General features: G+C 36.6%; 1 protein-coding gene across 1 annotated transcript in view; it reads right to left on the bottom strand.

Moving 5' to 3' along the window:
• AK9 (adenylate kinase 9) overlaps positions 1-20531 on the bottom strand; it is a gene marked incomplete at both ends in the record, with an annotated part of 89463 nt that extends 68932 nt beyond the window's left edge. Inside the window, 9 exons of the mRNA XM_084258357.1 lie at positions 6216-6314; positions 7792-7866; positions 11106-11234; positions 13748-13936; positions 15771-15883; positions 17917-18013; positions 18113-18165; positions 19643-19706; positions 20415-20531. Coding sequence (XP_084114483.1) covers positions 6216-6314; positions 7792-7866; positions 11106-11234; positions 13748-13936; positions 15771-15883; positions 17917-18013; positions 18113-18165; positions 19643-19706; positions 20415-20531 — 936 coding nt within the window. The remainder of the gene's footprint in view (positions 1-6215; positions 6315-7791; positions 7867-11105; positions 11235-13747; positions 13937-15770; positions 15884-17916; positions 18014-18112; positions 18166-19642; positions 19707-20414) is intronic.
• Positions 20532-21207: the final 676 nt, after the last annotated feature.

Here is a 21207-nt window from a genome sequence, read left to right as displayed (position 1 = left end):
ATTTACAATAGCTAAGCTTTGGAAACAGCCCAAATGCCCAAAAATAGATGACTGGATGAAGAAGATGTGGTACATATACACCATGGAATATTACTCAGCAATCAAAAAAGATAAACACATGCAGTTTGCAGCAACATGGATGGAGCTAGAAGGGATCATGTGCTGAGAAATAAGTCAGAAAGAAAAAGAAAAATACCAGATGGTCTCACTCATAGCAGGAATTTAGAAAACTAAATAAGAGACCAGGAAAAAGACTAATCAATACCAAGTAAAAATCAAAAGCAACAAGCAACTATAAACCAGAGACACACTATGGGGGGGGGGGCAAAGAAAGGGCGGGGAAAGGAAGGACTAGAGTCAAAATAAGGGGGGGAGGGTGCAATTATGGGGAATATAACCAAAATGAAAATGCATACATTGTGCAAAGATGAAAAAAGATATAAGAATTATATAAAATAAAATATTAAAAAAAATCTGTTCAAATTTTACTTAGCATTTTCTACTATAAGGTAAAATGAGCAAAGGTAGATAGAACAGTTTCTAGTATCTGGTTCAGAAAACAGATTTTGAAAAATTCTTTTTTTTTTTAAGATTTATTTTATTTATACAAAAGCCGGGGTCCAGGCCAGATGTGCGGGAAGGTGAGAGGATTCACCAGAGACAGAGCGGGGAACAGAACAGGCAGACTGACAAAACACACTGCTGAGGGGAGCAGCGGGCAAGACAGGAGAGGTCTGCCGCACCATGTGGGTTGCTCCACGTCCAGCGGGGATTAAACTGGCACTGCAGAGGCTGCGGACAACTTCACAGTGCTGCACTCAACTGGCTATGCCACCAGGGAGGCCCAATTTTGAAAAATTCTTACTGAAAAGGTTTGAAGATGTATTAAATTCAACTTAGACTATAAAGTCTCTCTCAGCAATCCTTACTTGGTGACCTTCAGAGAAGTTAAGAACCACCTCTCTACAGAGCATAAATTGCTGAAAGGTCGACTGTGCTTGTGCTACCTTAGTAAGGGACGGAAGAACTGGTGAGAGATAGCATGGTGGACAACTGCAAGAGGGGAGGGTCCAGGCTGGCTCCCCCCACTTGCAGATGGGGCTCTCACATGCATCTGCTGGCTCCAGAGTGACTATGGAGGACAGAAGAGAGTGGCAGCCAAGGTACTGCCTGGCCCAGAGGGAAAGAAGGCACATGTGGCAGGACTGCTGCTAGGATGCCCTCTCCTGCAGCCTGGTAGCATTAAGGAAACTGTCAGTGCTTAGGGGAGCTGCACAAGACTTTGAACCTCACGGCAAGCCATGTTGGGCTATCACCCTGCTCCCTGGTGTCCTCAGACAGGGAACTATGGGCTGAAATGTACCCAGTTAAGTCAGAGGTGGTCACTCTTTCCTTGTCATCCTTATTTCCTGTACACACTTGGGAACATTGTTTGAGTAGCAGACTATGAGTGCCTTGTCAAAGGAGAAGTGATTGACTAGCAAAGCATGTTTCCCTCTCAACTTTGAACCCCTGGAGCCACATCTCTAGGAAGTGCTGTGGGGAGCTGAGAAAAGTTTTCAAATGAGCTTGATATTATAGTTTTTAAAATTATATGACTGCCTCTGGTTAAGCAGGACAGACTGAACATGTGCATTAGTGTTTGCTGCTTTCCTAAAACCTCACGAAAATGACAAAAAAAAGGGGGGGGGGCAGTAAATTAAGGAAGGCACAGAGATGGGAAAAGACCAGCCATGGTTTCATGTTTTCATAAACTAGAAAGTAGATGCAACACCGATAATTGACTTGGAACAGAGAATGGTAAAAGCATGGTAAAAAGGTAAAATAATTCAATAACTTTGGAAACAGTTTAATGGCTTATTGTTAAGTCAAATATATACTTAACCATATGCCCCAGTAATGCCAGTCCTAAGAATTGATTCAAGAGAAGTGAAAACATATGTCCACAGAAAGACTTCTTCATAAATGTTTATTCCTACTTTATTTGTAATAACTTAAAACTGCAAACAACCCAGATGTCCATCACTAGATGAATGAATATAGAAACTGTGATATGGTTATATAGTGAAATATTACTTGACAATAAATGGAACAAATTAGTGGCATATATAATTGTACTTATGAATCTCAAAAACTTTATACTAAGGCAAAAAAGGCCTGGAAAAATTTATATACTTTATGGTTCTATTTATATGTAGAAAAGGAAAAATCTGTAATGAAGCAAATTAGAAAGTGGCTGCCAGGAGCCAGGAATCGATTATACAGGAGTATGAGGGAACATTTTAGGGTGATATGAATTTTCTATATCTTGATTGTGACTGTTGTTATATGAATACATTTGTAAAAACTCATTAGCCAATATGCTTAAAATAGGCATCTTTTATTTTATGTAGATTAAACAAAGTTGATTTTTAAAATATGTAACTTGAATTAACATGTGGTGGCAGGGACAGGTATGGGATGGGGTGAATGTAACAGGAAGCAAACTGAGTCACTCTGCAAAATCCTAGAGAGGCTTAGGACCTGTAGATAATAGGTACCTCTGGAGGTAGGTAAATGGAAAACAGATGACAGGAAGAATGCTAGAAAATCTTTTAAAGGACATGCCACTCCTCATTTCACTTAGCCAACAACATTTTCCCTCAGTCCCACCACAACCTCTCCTTCAATTAGGAGACTGGAGGCTTAGGCTTAGACTGCTGCAAGGACGGAGCCAGAGCATTTTGTGAGAAGGAACCAGATGCAGCCAAGGCAAGGGGGAGGACATGAAAGCAGGTAGCTATGTATTCTGTTCCATTGATCTGTTTGTCTATGTTTATTCCAACACCATGCTGTTTGATTACTATTAGTTTACAGTAAAATTTGAAGTCCAAGAATATAATGCGTCTACTCTTCTTTTTTCTCAGAATCACCTTGGCTATTCTGGCTCTTCTGTGGCTTTTCTTAAAGACAGTTATTAAATTCACAGGGATTTCATTGAATTTGTGTATTGCTTTTGGGTAAGGTCACCATTTTAACAATGTTAATTCTTCCAATCCATGAGCAGGGACTTTCTTTCCATTTCTTTTTGTCTTCTTTATATATTCTGGATATTAATCCCTTATCAGATATATGATTTACAAATATTCTTTTCCAACTGTCTTTTCCCTTTGCAGATAGTGTCCTCAGAATATACATAAGGTTTTCATTTTTGTGAAGTCCAGTTTATCAATTTCTTTGATGCCTGAGCCTTTGATATTCCATTTTGTTTATTTTTAATTAATGCCAGAGTCCTAACCCCAAAATTCTGTTTTTTTTTTTTTTAATAGATATTTTACATCATTCTTCCTTTTTGTACAGTGTATGCTTTCTCCTCTCTGGTGTAGTCCCCGTAAAATTCCCACCACCAATTCACCTGTGCACATAGTCCCTTGTGCTCTTCCCTTCCCTGTTTTGATCCCTCTCCCTCCCCTGCAGAGTATCTCTGATTTATAGTTGCCTGTTAATTTTGTTTTTTAATTTATTATAACTTTCTTTTTCCTGATCCCTTATTTGGTTCTCCTACATTCCTCCTATAAGTGAAACCATGCAATATTTTTCTTTTTCTGCTGGCTTACTTCACTGAGTATAATCCCTTCCAGCTCCATCCATGTTGCTGCGAATGGCATGAGTTTGGTTTGATTGCTGCTTAATAGTCCACATCTTCTTGATGCAGTCATCTATTTTTGAGCATTTGGGTTGTTTCCATAGCTTACCTATTGTAAATAGTGCTGCAATAAACATAGGGGTGCAGGTGTCCTTTTGAATTAATGTTTTTGTGTCCTTTGGGTAGATAACTAGGAGTAGAATTGCTGGATCATATGGGAAGCTCCATTTTTAATAGTCTGAGGAACCTCCACACAGCTTTAGACTTGTGGCAGGCTTTGGGGTCTTGCTCTGGGCCAATCCCATTTGGATGGACTTTTACCCACGAGGGGATGGGTAACTTTGGGTGCTTGATTTAGAAACCATATTCTTTGTCTTTTCTGTATTGTTCACTAATTGTATTAAAGTTCCTTCCCACTAAAGTCTCATTTGTTTTGTGTTGATGCTGCGGATGGCAGAACCTATTTAGAGCAGGCAGGTTTGCGGGGTGCCCCTCTCCCTGCCCTGTAACAGTTGGGCTAGTTTACATTCCTACCAAAAATTCTGTTTTAACTGATCTGGGCATTGCTATTTAAAAGGCTTACCAGATGACCCCAGGCCTGGGAGTCACTGCTTTAAATATTTCCATTATAATGATTCTCTAAAACTCAACAGCCTTTAGCTAAGAAGTCTATCTAAAGTCCTTCAAAACACATAGGCACTTCAAGATTAAATAACCTTGATTAACCAGTACCTCAAGTGTCCCAAAATTTAAAAGTAGGGTTTTTTCAAACTATAGTGAGTGTAGGAATCTTCTCTGCATCATTTAGAATACATTTCCAGGTCCCACCTATAAACAGTCTGGTCCAATCAGTCTGGAATATAGGCCTATGGAATCTGTTTTTGTAGCAAGCTTTCCAGGTGATTCTTTTGGAAGTAGTCTAGACTGTCAGAAGAAATACTGTTAGGGGGAAAGGATGTCCTGAGCTAATTCCATGCAGGCTTTGTGGATTCCACCCCCACTCCAGACCAAAGCCATCAGGACATTGGGAAAGACAAATCCCGTCACCACCAAAGGGAAGGTGGCTGGGACCTGAGGGTGGAGTTAAGCAGTCAGGGTTGGTATAAAAACCAGACAAGTGAGGCTTGGGGGCTCTCGCTCTGTCGCTCGCCTCCTGGCTTCACGGCTCCTGGCTCGCGGCCAGCTCTCAGAGTGCCATTTGGGATTCCAGATTGGCGGATAGGGTAGGACACATTTAAAACTTTGTCTCCCACTTTTTTCCCTGAGCTGTACATTTCCTCATTTCCCCTTCCCTTATAAATAAACCTTTTATTAACCTTTCGCGTGTGCCTGCAGTAGAGCATTGATAAGTCCTTTTTTAGCGCGCGGGTGAGGCCCCACAGTCAGGCACCCCGTTTTGTAACGGGGCTGCCCTATAACAATACCACTTCAGAGTTATGAATAACCTTTCCAGTATACACTTTTATGAAAAAAAGGGCAAGCATCCTTAGTTATATACAGTTGTCCCCCCTTATCCAGGGCTTCTCTGCTGAAGTTACAGTTATCTGTTGTCACCACTGTCTGAAAAAATATGTTCAATAAGATATTGAGAGAGAACACTTACATAATTTTTATCACAGTATATTATTATAGTTTTCTATTATTACTAGTTATTGTGGTTAGTTACTTGCTGTGCCTAATATATAAATTAAGCTTTATTGTAAGGTATGTATGTATAAGGAAAAACAGTATAAATAGGTGTCAGGCCACCACTCGGGAACTTGTACGGTATCCCCTGTGGATAAGGGGGCACTATTGTATAACTTGTGAACTGTAACCTTAGGCCTGTGCCCACACATGCATTAATTTCAAAGGATAAACGTTCTATCTGGAAGATTTTCTCAGGTTTCATGATTACTTTAAATTTTCCCTGCAGTGATGATTTAGGAGGCTCAGCCTCTGTGCTGGTCACACCGATCTTCCTCTTCAGCACCAGTTCATGTTACTGAAGCATGTATTTCAGCTGTGCTCACCCACTAATCTTTATGAATAAACAGTACAGGATAACAAAAGGACCTCTCTTTTCAAAGATTATTATGAATTTTAGTATCTACTTATGATTCTGGTATTTACTTTATTTCTATTCGTATAGGTGAAACTAAACTTCCCTACATAGATCAAATCCTCTGTTTGAAAATTCCTGTGGACATTTTAGCCTTAACAATTATAATTTGATCATCATCATATCCATAATACATCAGCATCAAGAACACAGCAAATGAAAAAAAATTGATTGAAGGAATGAATGAGTGCTTACAGAGTTGAGGAGTTTGATGTCTTTGTTTTCTTTGGTGCTGCAAAACTTTTAAACGGAACTTGAATTCTATTCTTTTTCATTATTTCTATGGTTAATTTTTCTGATCTTAACGTGTTTCTTAGTTTTAAAACTTTTTGTTTTGAATATTGTATTAATCATACTGCTTCTTCTTGAAAGCCAAACCTATTTTTATAATGGGTATCCTGAAACTCTTTTTAAACCTTGAAAGGATACAAATTGAGGTCACAACGTACAATGAAAAAGTAGACATTCAAATAGTTAAATATAACTTACATTTTCCATTACGTCATTTATCTCTTCCTCTGCACCCTGAAGTCTGGTTATAATTGCTGCTCTTTTTAGGTTCAGATATTTAAGTCGCTCTATAACTGTCTAAATTTAAAAAACAAATCTTTAAATATGTTAGCATTTAAGTATGTCAAATATTCTGAAAAATTGTTGAGCTTATGAGCAAAATACTTCCTTGCCTCTTCCTAGCTGGTGGTAGTTTGCTAGCAATCCTTGGTACTCCTGGGTTCATCACTCCAATCTCTGCTTCTGTTGTCAGAGAACAGTCATCTGCCTTCCTGTCTGAGTCACTACTCTTATAAGGATACCTGCCATATTGGATTGGGGTTCACCCTTCTTTAGTATGAACTCATCTGACTTTGATTAAATCTGAAAAGATCCTATTTCCAAAGAAGATCACATTTATAGGTGTTGGAAGTTAGGACCTCAACATATATTTTGCGGGGGATGCAATTCAACTTGTAATTGTCTGTCACATGCCCCCCAAATGTTCATATACTTAGAGGTCTGGATCTATAAGACCTCTTGGGGCAGAGGGAAGATAGTTTCAGTCCTTCTACTCCATCCCTTTAAAAAGCCCTCCTATGTTTCAGTCCCATGTTCAGTACCTAGAACTCACTGTTTTCTTTCTCACCTCTGGAGTTTCCCACAGACTCTTCCCTCAGCGTGGAACACAGTCCCACCACCCTTGCCTCTCCTAGCCTTCAGGGTCAAATTCTTACTCATCCTTAGAGTTTCAATTTAAAAATAATTTCAGACAAATTATTGTCTGCCTTTCTGTCATGAACTCCTATAGCACATTGTCATTCCCTGACTATAACCCTTCAGATATTTATTTTGCCCAACATACTGAATATTAATTGATGCGAAGCACTTATGAAGATATCCCATATGGGTAACTCCTTCCCCTCATAGTCTACTGCAAATCTATTTTCTGTCTTTATAGGTTTGCCTTTTCTGGACATTTCACATATATATAGTACTGTTATGAAATATCTATGTACACGTTTTATTTGAATCTGTTTTCAATTCCTTTGGGTATTATTTTTACATCTAGGAATTGAGTCATGTGGTAATTCCACGTTTAACCTGTTAAAGAACTATCAAACTCTTTCCCAAAATGCTACACTATTTCAGAATCCCAGTAGTAACATATAGGGTGCCAATTTTTCCATATCCTTAACAAGACTTGTTATTGACATTTAAAAAATTTTTGCCATCTTAGTGGGTGTGAAGTGGTATCTCACTATGGTTTCCATTTGCATATCCCTGAAGGACAAGTCAAATATCTTTTCATGTGTTTTTCTGTTATTTGCTTTTACTTTTCTTTGAGGCACTTTTTGCCATATAGAGTTTTAAAATTCAAATGTAGTTTGATTTAAATGTGAATAGATGCATAAATACAACATCAAAATTTTAAGTGTCAAACTGAATTTTTCAAAAATAAATAGTGCTAAAAATGTAAATATAGTTCTGATGTTTATTTAAATAAATGCAATCAGGTCAAAACAATTTTTGATTTTCTAAACTGTGGAATATTCTTAATGAACACTGTACTTACTAAGAAGTGATCTTCTGGGAGTTTATTTCCATCTAGCTCAATGAGATACTGGGAATTATGTTCAGCCATTACTTCCTGTAGATAATAGACAAGAAATCTTATAATCTAGGTTCACTGGCAAAACGGAATATAAAGACCGAATCTAAATACACTAGAAAGAAATTTTTAAAGTGAAGTTGTTTTATACATAATATATTTGTTCTTTTCAGTGATTAAGAGACTTTTACAAAAGGCTAATGTAGTCTCCCTACTATGAATTTTATTCTGTTCATTTTTTTTTTTTCAGTTTTTTCTCTACACTAAACACAAAATATTTTGGGGTATCTGTCTCTGCACATATTTGTGAAATAATTTCTGCCAAAGTGATAGTTGAAAAATGGCATTTATTTGTTTTCATTTTTTATTCCATGGCTATGGGTAAGATTCAGCCTCCAGAGATTCACCTCTGTATGATGCTTAACCTTAACCTCGGTGCATTTTCTGCTAGATTATATCATTTCCCTGGAAAGTCTTTAACCCTCACCTCTTTTATGGATTGTAAATATTTTGCCTTGGTATGATTTATCTTCTGACTTTATGGTTTCTCCTGTAATATAAAATACTTTTAAAATGTTTTGTTTTAGGATTTCTTTTCTTGTTTAAGTTAGATATTCTTTCTCTATCTTATAATAATATATTCTATTACATTTTCTAATAGTCTTCTAAATTTCCTCCTATTATTTTGTCTTGAACATTACATCTAAAATCCACTGGATTTTTATTTTTGTAAATTGGCAATGTTGAATTCTATTTGAGCTTTGTTTTCCCAGACAGTAGGAGTGGTAGAGAGATTAAGACCCATTTCCACTCTTCCTCAAGATAAGATCAGACTCCATAAAACCCCCAGGTACCACCTTCATTTCCTTTCAGAAGGCCCTCATTAATAAGCATTCTCTGAACATTCTCTGCAACATTCTGAACAAAATCTTAATTGTGTATTTATCTTTTACAGTGTGTGAAACTGGTGTCTAAGTGTTTTTTTTTTTCTTCTGAACATTATGAAATGCTAGATGAATGTTTGTTTAGCTATGGTAATTTGTTTAGCCATAAATTACCATGTTCTAACCAGGGAGGTATATAACGTATTTTAGATTCTCCCCTTTGGCTAGATTCTTAAGATTGGACTAAGTCAAAGGGTATAAATACTGCTAAGATTAAGGATACACAAAACAGGTCAGACCCAGAGTCAAGCTGGAATTCCAAGACAGGCAAGAGACTTAGCCCTGATTACTCTTGAAACAGGAGATAAGCCAGAAACTGACACAGGTCAGTTTGCTCCCTCTTGCTTTCCTTCTCTTTGGGAAGAGCACTGAATTATGGTGTTCTTGGTCTTAGTGACAACTCATCCAACTCAGAGATTACAGTTATAGGATCCTTCCTTCTTTGGCTCCCCCTACCTCCACCTCTACACACCAGCACCCTGAAACTACCATGCAAGACGACTGCTTTACTATTCAGCAAGTGTCACCCAGGTGCTTGGTTTGGAAATTCTTGCTTTATTGGCACCAGGGCAATCAATTCTTATTTATACTTTGCTACACAGCCCAGAGGTTTTCCACTTGTGGACAAGCTATTCAAAAATAACTACATGAATTTTTATATTTCTTTCAGCAGAATACGAGAGTCTTTGCTTTACCATATACTTGCTAGTATTAGTTATTCTTATTATTTGTTCATCTTTTGAATTTTGACTGTGGGAATGTAATTTCACTGTTAAATTAGCACTTCTTTAGTATCAGTGAGGCTGAACATTTTTCTACAGGCTTGTTACACTTTTGTCTCTTATTTTTGTGAATCATCTTCTGGTCATATTTGCTGCTCATTTCACTCAGGAGGGTATTAACTTTCAGGCTTTAAAATATCAATTCTACGAATTACATCAAAGTTTTAAGGTTTTTTTAAAATCATACTTGATGTGGATATTTTTCCAGTTTTATTATCTTCAAATTGGAGGGATTTTTTTTTTAAAGGTTTATTTATCTACCTATACAAGAACCAGGGTACAGGACAGATGCGCGGGAGGGTGAGAGTATTCACCAGAGACAGAGCAGGGAACAGAACAGGCAGACTGATGAAATACACTGCTGAGGGGAGCAGCGGGCGAGACAGGAGAGGTATGCTGCACCATGTGGGACCCTCGCTGGCCAGCCGGTATTGAACCGGTGCTGCAGAGGCTGCGGACAACTTCACAACATGGCACTCAACCACCTGCGCCACCAGCGGAAACCCCTGGAGGGGTATTTTTTAAAAACAAATTTTATTTCTAGAAGTTTCACATTTCATAACATTGAAGCTATCATTCTTTATCCTTTGCCATTTTAACACTTGTTCTGCTGGACACCTGTTAAGTATTTAAGGCTTGTCATACTTGGAGTCTACACTGGGCATGAGTGTTGCTAGGATATAAGACCTGGTCTCCATCTTTAAAAGACCATCTATGTCCCTGTGCCCCTTACGAATTTGGTTCTCACTGTGGAGGGTGAAGAATGAAAATGACACACTCATTTTTCTTTAAACAATATATAAACATAATAAAACAACAAGAAACTAATTGTTTTAGTTTCTCTATCACATGAGGAGAATCAACGTGAGAACTTTTTGTTTTTGTTTTGTCTTCTATTGTAGCTTTTATTGCTTAGCTTGATGTCTGGCCAAAAACTCAAGTTCAGTAAATGCTAAATAAACCTCCAGCACAAGTTTGGCAGAGTCTGCCCTGGATATGCTTTTCACATAATTGTGATTTTAGCAATCACATTTTAAAATGCTAATCACTTTAATTAAAACACTCCTATTACAATATATAATGGTCTTACCATGTTTATATATATCAACTTTGAATGAGACAGCCATAGAAACCAACCTGGGGATAACTCTTTAGACTGCAATTTTACTAAATTAACAAATTTGTTTATGAAAAAAAGCAGCACTGTAAGTGTCCATTTGCTTGGATAAACCCATAAATTATAGACTGAAAATGCATTTACAAAGTAGTCTTTCAACATGGGTTTTCCAATGTCCAACTATAACTTTCCCTTGTGACTTTTGAAAAACACAGTTCATTTATCACTTTACAGCAACATTACTGCTTTGTAAAATATTATTGTTCTGTGAAACAGCTTGTGGTATGGAATCTGTATTCTAATCTCATTCTTAAAGTTTAAGAGGGGGAGATCAGGCAGATAATACAAAGAGATGAGGAAATGTGAAAGCTACTAAATCAGTGATAAAACAAAAGCATCAATATTCCCATTTTTAGCAAAATATCTTATTCTTACTTCTAAAGAAGGAAGAACTGTTTCCTTATAAAGCTGAGCAACATGCTCAATATTTTCCAAATAGTCCTCAGGCCTCTGCACTAGATGTTGAAGAATTTCAGCCACCGTCTGCATTTCAGCCATAAACGCCTAAATGGGAAAGGAGAGATTTTAAATAGGTTAGTGTTAATGATAACTTAATTTTCGAGCCACATTCCTTCCTCTTTATCCCCACATGCCATTTTAGATTGAGAAGCAGGGAGAAAGGAAGATTAGAAATTGGGGATTTTTTTAAAAAACTTTTTAAAAAGATTTATTTATGCATACATGAGCTAGGGTACAGGCCAGAGATGCAGGGGATGAGAGGATTCACCAGAGACAGAGTGGGGAACAGAACAGGCAGACTGACTGAAGTACACTGCTGAGGGGAGCAGAGGGCAAGACAGGAGAGGTCTGCTGCGCCATGTGGGTTACTCCCTGGCCAGCCGGGGATCAAACTTGTGCTGCAGAGGCTGTGGATTGCTTCATAGTGTGGTGCTTAACCCCTTGTGCCACCAGGGAGGCCCCAGAGGTTGCGGATTTTTATTTAAGAGACATTGAATATCCTAAGAAGTCTTGATTAGATAAAATAAAATTTTCATTTGGCTTAGAAACTTATTTATTTATTTTTGCTCCCCAACAAGTAGTAAGGAATAGGGGAAGAATATCAGATTTTGAGAGACAAAGTAAAGAAATAAGATTTTCTTTGAGTATCTGAGCTTGTAGTGTATTCATTCACTCAGTAAAGATTTATTGAGTGACTGCTATGTGCTAGGCACTGTTCTAGAAACTTGAGGTAGAATAGAGAACAATACCAACAAAGACCCTGGGGTTCATGTAACACACATTCTAGCTAGGCACAACAGAACATAGACAAGTGCACAAATAAATATAGAACTTGTTAGGTAGCAGTGAGTACTAGGAAGAAAAACAAGGCAGGGTAGAGGGGATAGAGCCTGATGGGAAAAGGTGCTATTTAAAACCAGGTTCTCTGAAGAAGTGACATTTAAGTAAAATACAGAAGGGATTGAGGGAGAGTCCATACAGATTTCTGCAGAGAGAACATTTCAAGGCAGAGGGAATGTTACATATAAAAGTTCTCTGGCCAAGTCCTGGTAAATGTTCAATACCCTATTTGTCATCATTATCATGTTTATTAAATAATGATTAATTATAGCTTTTATCAATGCAAATACCTCAGTTCTTATAATCACTGAAATAAGCCTGCAAAATTAGATGCAGTCTGCTTAATATTACAGGACAATAAAATTGTGATTTTGGAGGTACCTTGCATTAACACTTGACTTCACAGAGTTTAGGCTCTAATAAAAATAGTATTTACTTATAATACATTAAACAAATTATATCTTAGAATTTATGGGAAATTTTAAATAAATTTGTAATAGAAATAACAGATACATTTCAATAGAGCAAGGATGGGAAACTATGGGCCCCTCATCCCTATGGGTTACCAAATCCAGCCTATTACCTGTTAGCAGATTTCTTATTATCAAATTGTCCTTACTTAGCCATGATGGAAGATTCTTTTAATTCCTTATTGCATTATGCTCACTAGTATTCATTTTAGGATTGCAGTGACAACATGTATAAATGAAATTGGACTACACATTTCTTTCCATGAGCACTGTTTTTTTTTTTTTTGGTTTCTGTGAGCATTTTTAAAAATTTTTAAATTTATTTTTAATTATTTTATATTTTTTTACATCATTTTTCATTTTTGTACAATGTATACCTTTTCATCTTGGTTATAGTCTCTGTAAAATTCCCACCACCTATTCACCCGTGAACTATCACCATGGTCCTTTGTACTCTTCCCACCCTTGTTTTGAAAAAATCAAAATCAATAGGCAACTATAAATCAGAGACATACTACAGGAGGGGAGAAGAGAGTAAGAACATGAACACTTTTTGTCGGACTTGGGATTGGGGTCATGCTAACTTCTTACACTGGATTATGCTTGGGCTACTTTGAACACCACATTAAACTTTGTCTTTTTTTGCTTTAACTCCTCATTCTTACTTGCATAATGCTTGACACATAGCAAGTGACCCAAAGCTCTCTGTCATGATGTGAAATGCAGCACATCAACTGTCAGGATGTGGAGGGACTTTAACACTGAGAAGGTTCAGCTCGATGACCTCTCTAGGTTATATGATCGAAGGATTTTTGAAAATATGAAATACTGGGGCCTCCCTGGTGATGCAAGGGGTTAAGCACCACACTATGAAGCGGTCTGCGGTCTCCGCAGCAGGAGTTCGATCCCTGGCCAGGGAGCAACCTCATGGCGCAGCAGACCTCTCCTGACTCGCCTGCTCCTCCCCTCAGCAGTGTGCTTCAGTCAGTTTGTGTGTTATGTTCCCCACTCTGTCTCTGGTGAATCCTCCCACCCCCGGACCCCGTGTCTCTGGCCTGTACCCCAGCTCTTATATGCATAAATTAATCTTTAAAAAAAAGAAAATATGAAATATTTTTGCTTTTTCTTCTAGACTAAAATAAACATTTAAAGAAAATGCAATTTTCTCTAGTATCCACTATTTTTGATTATGCTCATCACTTAATTATAGTGAATTTTAAAAGTGTGGTATATAGCGTTGGATATTACCTCTTCTTCTTCTTGTTCTTCTTCCTCTTCCCCTTCCTCTTCCACTTTTCTTTCTTTTTGGGCTTCTTTCCTCTTTTTCCTACGATTCTCAATAAACTCAGGATCCCACTGATCTCTTGTATACAGGTGCCCTGTGTGACAGTGCTGCCTTTGCCCAGAAACTCTCTGGCACAAATCAAAGTCAGGACACTAAGGAACAATATCAGAAATCATGACAATTTAAATGTGCTTTTATTGGAGCCTCCCCGGTGGCGCAGCAGGTTGAGTGCAGCACTGCGAAGCTGTCCATAGCCTCTGCATTTTCGATTCCCAGCCAGCCAGGGAACTAACCCACATGGCGTGGCAGAACTCTCCTGCCTGTTCTGCTACCCACTCTGTCTCCGGTGAATTCTCTCACCCTCCCATGCCTCTGGCCTGTACCCCAGTTCTTATATAAATAAATAAATCTTAAATAATGTGCTTTTACTTATTAATATAGCATGTAATACATAAACCAAAAAGTTCCCGAAAACCCTGAGTAAATGCAATCTCATAAGGGCAATTTATATCAGGTTTCATTACATGCCAGGAGAGGCACATGGCCTGACTTTTCTGCTATCCCCAATTTTTCTTTATTTGAAATTTACGTATGTGAGAAAGGGTCCCAAGTTTAAGGATCAAAACAGGGGGTTGGAGAAACAGTAGAAAGAGTCAGAGAAACAGAAAGTCAGTAGAGTCTGCAAAGGCACACAGGAGGATTTTGTCAGATTAAAATAGAATGGATGAGAATGGAAAAAAATGGGGCATTATCCACATATTCCTAACTATAAAAAATAATATATTTACAATATTTACTATCACTACAGCTTCATGGGGACTTATGGCCATATATCTGTGTTGTGTTCTTGTTCTACAAGGTCTTAATTTCCTATATAAGCTATATTTTCCATAGCTTAGACTTTATATTTGGTTTCACCTAGTTGTTTGAGATCTTTTCTTCTCTCCATTATATATTCATTCACGTATTCTCAAGGTCACACAGGGATTGTGATTGACCTCTGATCATGACTTGTGGCTGGGGCTACAGATGACACCATGCTCAAATGAGTGCCACGTGTGCTCTTACTGCTGCCCCTAACACACCACTCAGTTCCAGCAGTTGAGCTAAGAACCATCTACATTATTTTGAGTCATCAAACCTTTGGTGGGGGAGGGAATCAGACAGGATATGAATATAAAAGCTTGTCAAATTAAAATTAAATTTTTAATCATTCATTTTCATATAAACAAGTGGGCCTCACCTCACTGAATTCTTATCACAACCCCATGTGGCAGCTATTATTGTTACCTATTTGAAAAGGAAATTGAGGCTTCTAAATGTAATTTACCAAATCTTAAGTTGAGAAAGGAGAGAACTAGAAATAGGACCCAGCCTTGACTCTCAAATCAATCTGCTGTTGTTATTGAACAGTCATACATCCAAGTAATTTGTTCATTTTTTTTCATTTTATTTAACTGGAAAACTTATTAGGTATCTACTAGGTACCATATATTTTTCTAGTTGATGTTTATATGAGGAAGACCTGGCTCTAGTCTTTAAGGCAGAGTCTAGAAAGAAAATGGACAATTACAATATTGTGAGGTAACAATGATAATAGAAGAGAGCAATGAGAATGGTATTCAGAGAAGAATTTAACTTTTCTGTGGTAAGTGAGGTGTGGGAGGGTAAGGGGGTGGGGAGCTAAGTAAATGTACATGTTGGTATGGAGGATATTGGTAACATGGGAAGTTCTGAAGAGATGATACCTAACCTGACTTTCAAAGAATGACTGTGATTAAGCCTGGTGAAGGGTAAGGAGGTGTTTCTTGTGGATGGAGATGCAAGGGCAAAAGCAGAGTTCTGAGAAAGTATAACTCAGTATCCCTCATTGATACAAAAATTACTATTTCCCTAACTACTTAAAATTTTTTAAAATATTCCTTGCATTTCACTACGAGTAAACAGAATGGTTATTTATACTAGAAATACACCCAATATTCTTACCTTAATATTGATTATAATATCGGGTTTCAAATTTAAATTTTTAATCGTTTCTATTTGCTGCAAAATAGTCATTGCCTGCTCTGAAAGTGATGGTATTTCAGTGATGATATAACCTGTAGAGTAAGACATATTTTTTTATGTCTTGGTATATGTCATAGTATTTTCTTCTTAAATCAACATTTCATACTATAGCAGAATACATGCACACATGTTTATGTAAACTACAGAACCTAATAAATCATCCATGTACCCACCCACACTCACACAGTTTCAGAAACAGAACATTCTCAATATGATTCTAGCTTAGCACATCTACTGACTTGCACCTCTCTCCAGAAACCTAGGGCTCTTTGAAAATTACCCTATTTATCACTACCAGATTCATTTCCTTAATGGACTTATTTAATTATGTCACTCTCCTGTGAGAGAAACTTTTTCTATTAATAATAGAATAAAATCTCAACTCCTTCATTGGGAATGGCCAGAGGCATCACATCCATACTCCAAGAAAATATCTATGGAAGAGCTGTGGGAGAGACAGTTATGCCTTTTAAGTTTGTCTCATCACTAAAGATTTAGAGTGGAATAACAGTTCTTTAGACCCAGTTCTGGGAAGATATCAAGGGAACACTTCCTTGTAAACAGACCAGAGCTGCTGAGTCCATTCTTAACCTCTCAAATCCTAGAGACAAGTCAGATATTGATCTGACCTCAAGTTAGCCTGACATGAGGGGACACATTGATGACCAATGACTTGTAAGACCATCTACAATGTGATACATCCAGGGAAGGGACTGCCCAGATCAGGGCTGTGACTCACTAGAGAAAACTTCTAGAAGCTTCTAGCATCTAGAAGCAAGCAGTAGAGAGCAGCTTCTCAGGGTACTCAGGTAGTGACTCTTCCTTTTTCTTTTGGTGAGAATGTTCATGGAAACTGATTTTGGCTCAAGGCCAGCACAGCATGATGGGTTATATATATCTTGTGTAAGTTCCTTCTAAACAGACATAAGAGCTTCAAGTAAAAAAGTGCTCTGGTACAGACAAAAATTACGATCAAATTTGACAATTGTCTACTATGCAGTGTCTCTAGCAACACGCGAGGGATTTTGGAGTCAGCAATTACCCAGGTCCTCTCCCAAGTAAATATTCCTGTTTTGAAAGCTCTTCACTTCCAATTTTGCTTCTACCGTCTAAGCAACTGCTGGGTGAGACCAAAATCAAAAGGAATCCTTGCTGAGTAAAGACTTTCACATTGTTTAGCAGAGTGCTAATTTCCAAAGAAATTTTGGGGGGATGCGAAGAAAATTTTGGGGGAGGCTGGGCAGAAGTTCCCACCAATGCCTTTAAATCAGCCCAGGTGTGCATTCTAGAATGTGGCCTTGCAATTGCATGCTGATAGCATTGTCTCCAGACTCCAGAAATCATTTTTACCATTTTTCCTCTGCCAGCTACCAGGACAAGTATGAGAAGTCTAGGGTCCAGAGGAACATCTTAAATGATACCAGGGAATGAAATCAGCAAAAGCTAGAATTTAGGAAACTAAAAAACAAATAGCCAGTTTCTTCAACAAAAACACAAAATGATAGAAAGAGTTTAAGGGGAACCTAAAGATTAAGAGAGACTTGAAACATCAATCAATATAAATATGTGAAACCTGCTTGGATCTTGCTTCAAAAGACAAAAACAATTCAAGGAAATAGATGAAGAGAATAATGAAATTAATGAAATGTGACTACAGACTGGTTAAAAGATGACTGTTAATTTTTTTTTTTAAGGGGACTTAATTTTTATTTATTTATTTATTTTTTAAATAATAAATTTTATTTTTATATTCCCCCATACAATTGCAAACGCCCCATTATGATAATGGTGATAATGAATTTTGAGTCCCTATCTTTTTGAGACTCATCTACAGATGAATATAATGCTAAAAGACTTAATTTTTTCCTTACAAATGTAGAATCTGAAGAATAAAAACAAGTAAACAAGCGAATGAAACTACCCGCGTTGCTTAACTGAATTCAGACTCCAGGATCCCTGTGCAAGGGCAAAAAGAAAGAGCAACTCTAGACATTATTTGTACATCAGATAAATCCCATGTTTCAAGGCTGCTTTGTGAACTGCGGATATAGAACAGTAATCATACCAAAGTGAGAGACTTCTACAGAGTTGAGCTTCTCTATCATGAGCTTTGTGACAAGTTCATCTGGAATGCTGTGACCATGGAGCAGCATGGATTGCAACTAAGAACAAGCACAAATATTGTACATTACTGTACCATAGATGTCTGGTCCAGAGCTTTCCCAATAAAACTCATTACTGTAAAACTCAGCTTTATTTACCATCTTTCCTGATGTTGTCTCAGAGGCAATATGTTCTTCCAAAACTGCTAAAGCTAAAATACAAATTTAAAATATTAGCACGAACCGGTATTAGAAAGCCAAATTAAGAAACATTCATGCGTTTTATAACTGGTAAGAAAGATTAACTATCTATCACTTTAGAGTTTACAAAGCAAGTTTATACACATGTTATTTAAGCCTAACCAAAGTAAGAGGCAGCAGAATGTCCTCCACAGGGAACTTGTCTCTGTCACTGGCTAAAGGATCCTGGGAAAGCTAACTTCCTAAACACCTCTGCTTCTTGCACGCTTATGCCTTGTGTAGTATGCAAGGGAGTGTGAGAATGAAATGAGGTGGTGTATATGATGGTGACTGGGAAAAGTGCTATATATTGCATGAAAGAAAGTATATACTAGTATTATTAGTCCAGATAATTTTACAACCATATAGTTATATTCAGAGCACATTAATTTGGCATACTACTATATAAAAGTAAAGGATACATGAAGAAATGTTCAAATGGATAAACACTGATTAGGAAAAGGGTCCTGAGGCTGAAATTCCAACAATATTTTTCCTTTTTTAAGAGGAAATATTAGATGGCTTGCTGGAAGACATCCTGGGATGGAAATGACAGGAGCACTGGGGGCATGATCTGGGGAGAACCTAGGAATTATGTCCCTATGGACTTTGGTATTCTTCAAGATTTCCTAGAAGTGGATTGTTTTGATCAAAGAAAGAAGAACATTTTAAAGTTGTATTTGTATTACTTATTACTTAATTGTTCTCTCTCAAATTGTACCAGACCACAATTTCACTAATAGCACATAGAATGCTCACTGCTAAAATGATTTTATCAATAGAAGCTTTAAAATTTCACTGCCAATTTGAAAGGTAAATATGAATCAGTGTTATTTTAATTAGCATTTCTTTAGATAACAATGAGGTTAAACTTTTTTTCAATTCATCTTTTTCTATTTTTATGAGCTGTTGATTCATTCTTTTACCTATTTTTCTATTAGGGAACAAGTAGTTTTATTGAATAAAAGGATATTTATGGATTAGGATATCAACTTTGTCTTACATACGCAAACAATGCAAGGCAACTTATAAATAAAAAATCAAATTTATTACTGAAGATAAATAATTCCTGAAAAAGGCTTGCATGAGTAGCTATGAGAGTTCCTTTTCATCTTCCATAGGGAGACACCCAAAACACATAGATCTTGAATAGTTTTAAAATATGGAATTAGAAAATTGGAGGCAATAAAATAGTAAAAATCATTCCATAAACATTCCTAAATTCTATGAACAAAATTAGGGCTAACAGAAGGGCCAAACCTGTTTGATGCTTTATAAAGGTAATCATTACTGGGTTGAGATGTATGATAAAGCAAATACAGTAAAATGTTGATCATAGAATCTAGAAGATGGCTAGATGGGTACATAGGTGTTCTTGCATAATTCTTCCCATTTTTATGTATACTTGAAAGTTCTCATAAATAATGGAGAAAAAAGGGTAAAATTTACCTTCCACACGAATACATTTCCATGCCTGTGCTATGTGATGGGCCAAGGTTGTCTTCCCAACCCCCTTAAAAAGAAAGATGTTATGTAAAACCCAACAGAACAGCTATTTGCTAGTGAAACAGATATTCCCATTTTTAATGATTCTATTAATGATTATTATTACCCCAATGTTACCAAGTAAAATTTTTCCCTACAAAACAAAGGTAGAGTAGACCCTAGATATTTATTGCTTCATTTTCTTTCTAAATGTCACATATGCCAAACTTCATGAAGTGATTTAAACAAAATTTTTAGAATTTTCTCTCTGAAACCAAGTTGTATCATAGTGGCAGTGAACTCATTTCAGAGTCAAATTTTGTAATTTTGAATTCATATCATTGTGACTATTGAGAGTCATCATTTTTATTTCCTTCCTAAAGTTTATAATCATGAATGTTTACACAGACCTCCATTTAGTAACTTTCATGACCAAAAATTCCTTCTTAACAGAATCTTTGAAAAGTATCATAGTTTAAAGATAAGTGAGCACTTTAATGAAATAACATTTCCATTTTATTGCCTTCACTGTTGATTTTTAAAACTCTATGATGTTTTTACAAATATAATGAAAAATATTGGAACTGTTGGTTCCTTTGCAATTATAGCGTACAAGAAAGAGATTTTAAATTATACAATGAGAAGTCTAGCAAACACTCAAAAAATTAGTACACTGTGGCTATGATTTTAGAAAGAAAAATGTGTCTTAAATAATAAATTAGAGGAAATAACTTACCGGTTTTCCAAATATAGCAAAGCAAACAGGTTTAGACAACAAAAAGTTTTGTTCAGCTTCATCTTCATTAAATATATCCACAAAAGGATGCTCTTCTGTCTTCTCTTGAGAAGTCATAATCTAAAATACTACAATAAGAAAGAGTAAGGTCGTTAAAGTACCTGGCTTAGTTTGAACAGACAGGCAGGTTGTTAGGGAGAACTAGGATAGCCTATAAATTTACTTAGCCCAGAAGCCATTCCATACCACTAAATACACAGATTTTGCCAATAAGTTCAAGTTAAAGCCATCTATTAAAACAATAATAGGCTCTTAGTTTGACACAAAAAGCAAAATCCACCTATATGCTAAATAAAAGACTGATAAAACAGCTTCTGAAAAACCAAAGGTGAAAAATACATATAGGTACACATACTCATACATGTGATTATATGTATATTCTATCAAATATCAAACTAGTTATACTTACGTACATATGTATCTGTGTCTATATGTGCTTATCTATATCTAGAGCATATCTAACAGCTATTTATATATACATACATATCTATATCTAAATACATACATATTTATACATACATACATATCTATACATATCTATATACCTACAGCTGTATCCAGAAATAGAAAAGGTAAAGCTGATTTTGTTGGATTTGTTGGATTCATATTTTCATATTTTAAGGAAGTCTTCATTAATTCCATGAAGAAAACTTTCCAGAACTAATGTAGTTTTTTCACTTTGTAATTTTTAATAAATGTCTGTAAAAACAAATTTTTAATTTTACATAATTTT

Source organism: Talpa europaea, assembly GCF_964194135.1.
Source record: "Talpa europaea genome assembly, chromosome: 2".
Taxonomy (NCBI): Eukaryota; Metazoa; Chordata; class Mammalia; order Eulipotyphla; family Talpidae; genus Talpa; species Talpa europaea.
This window is presented reverse-complemented; position numbering and strand designations above follow the sequence as displayed.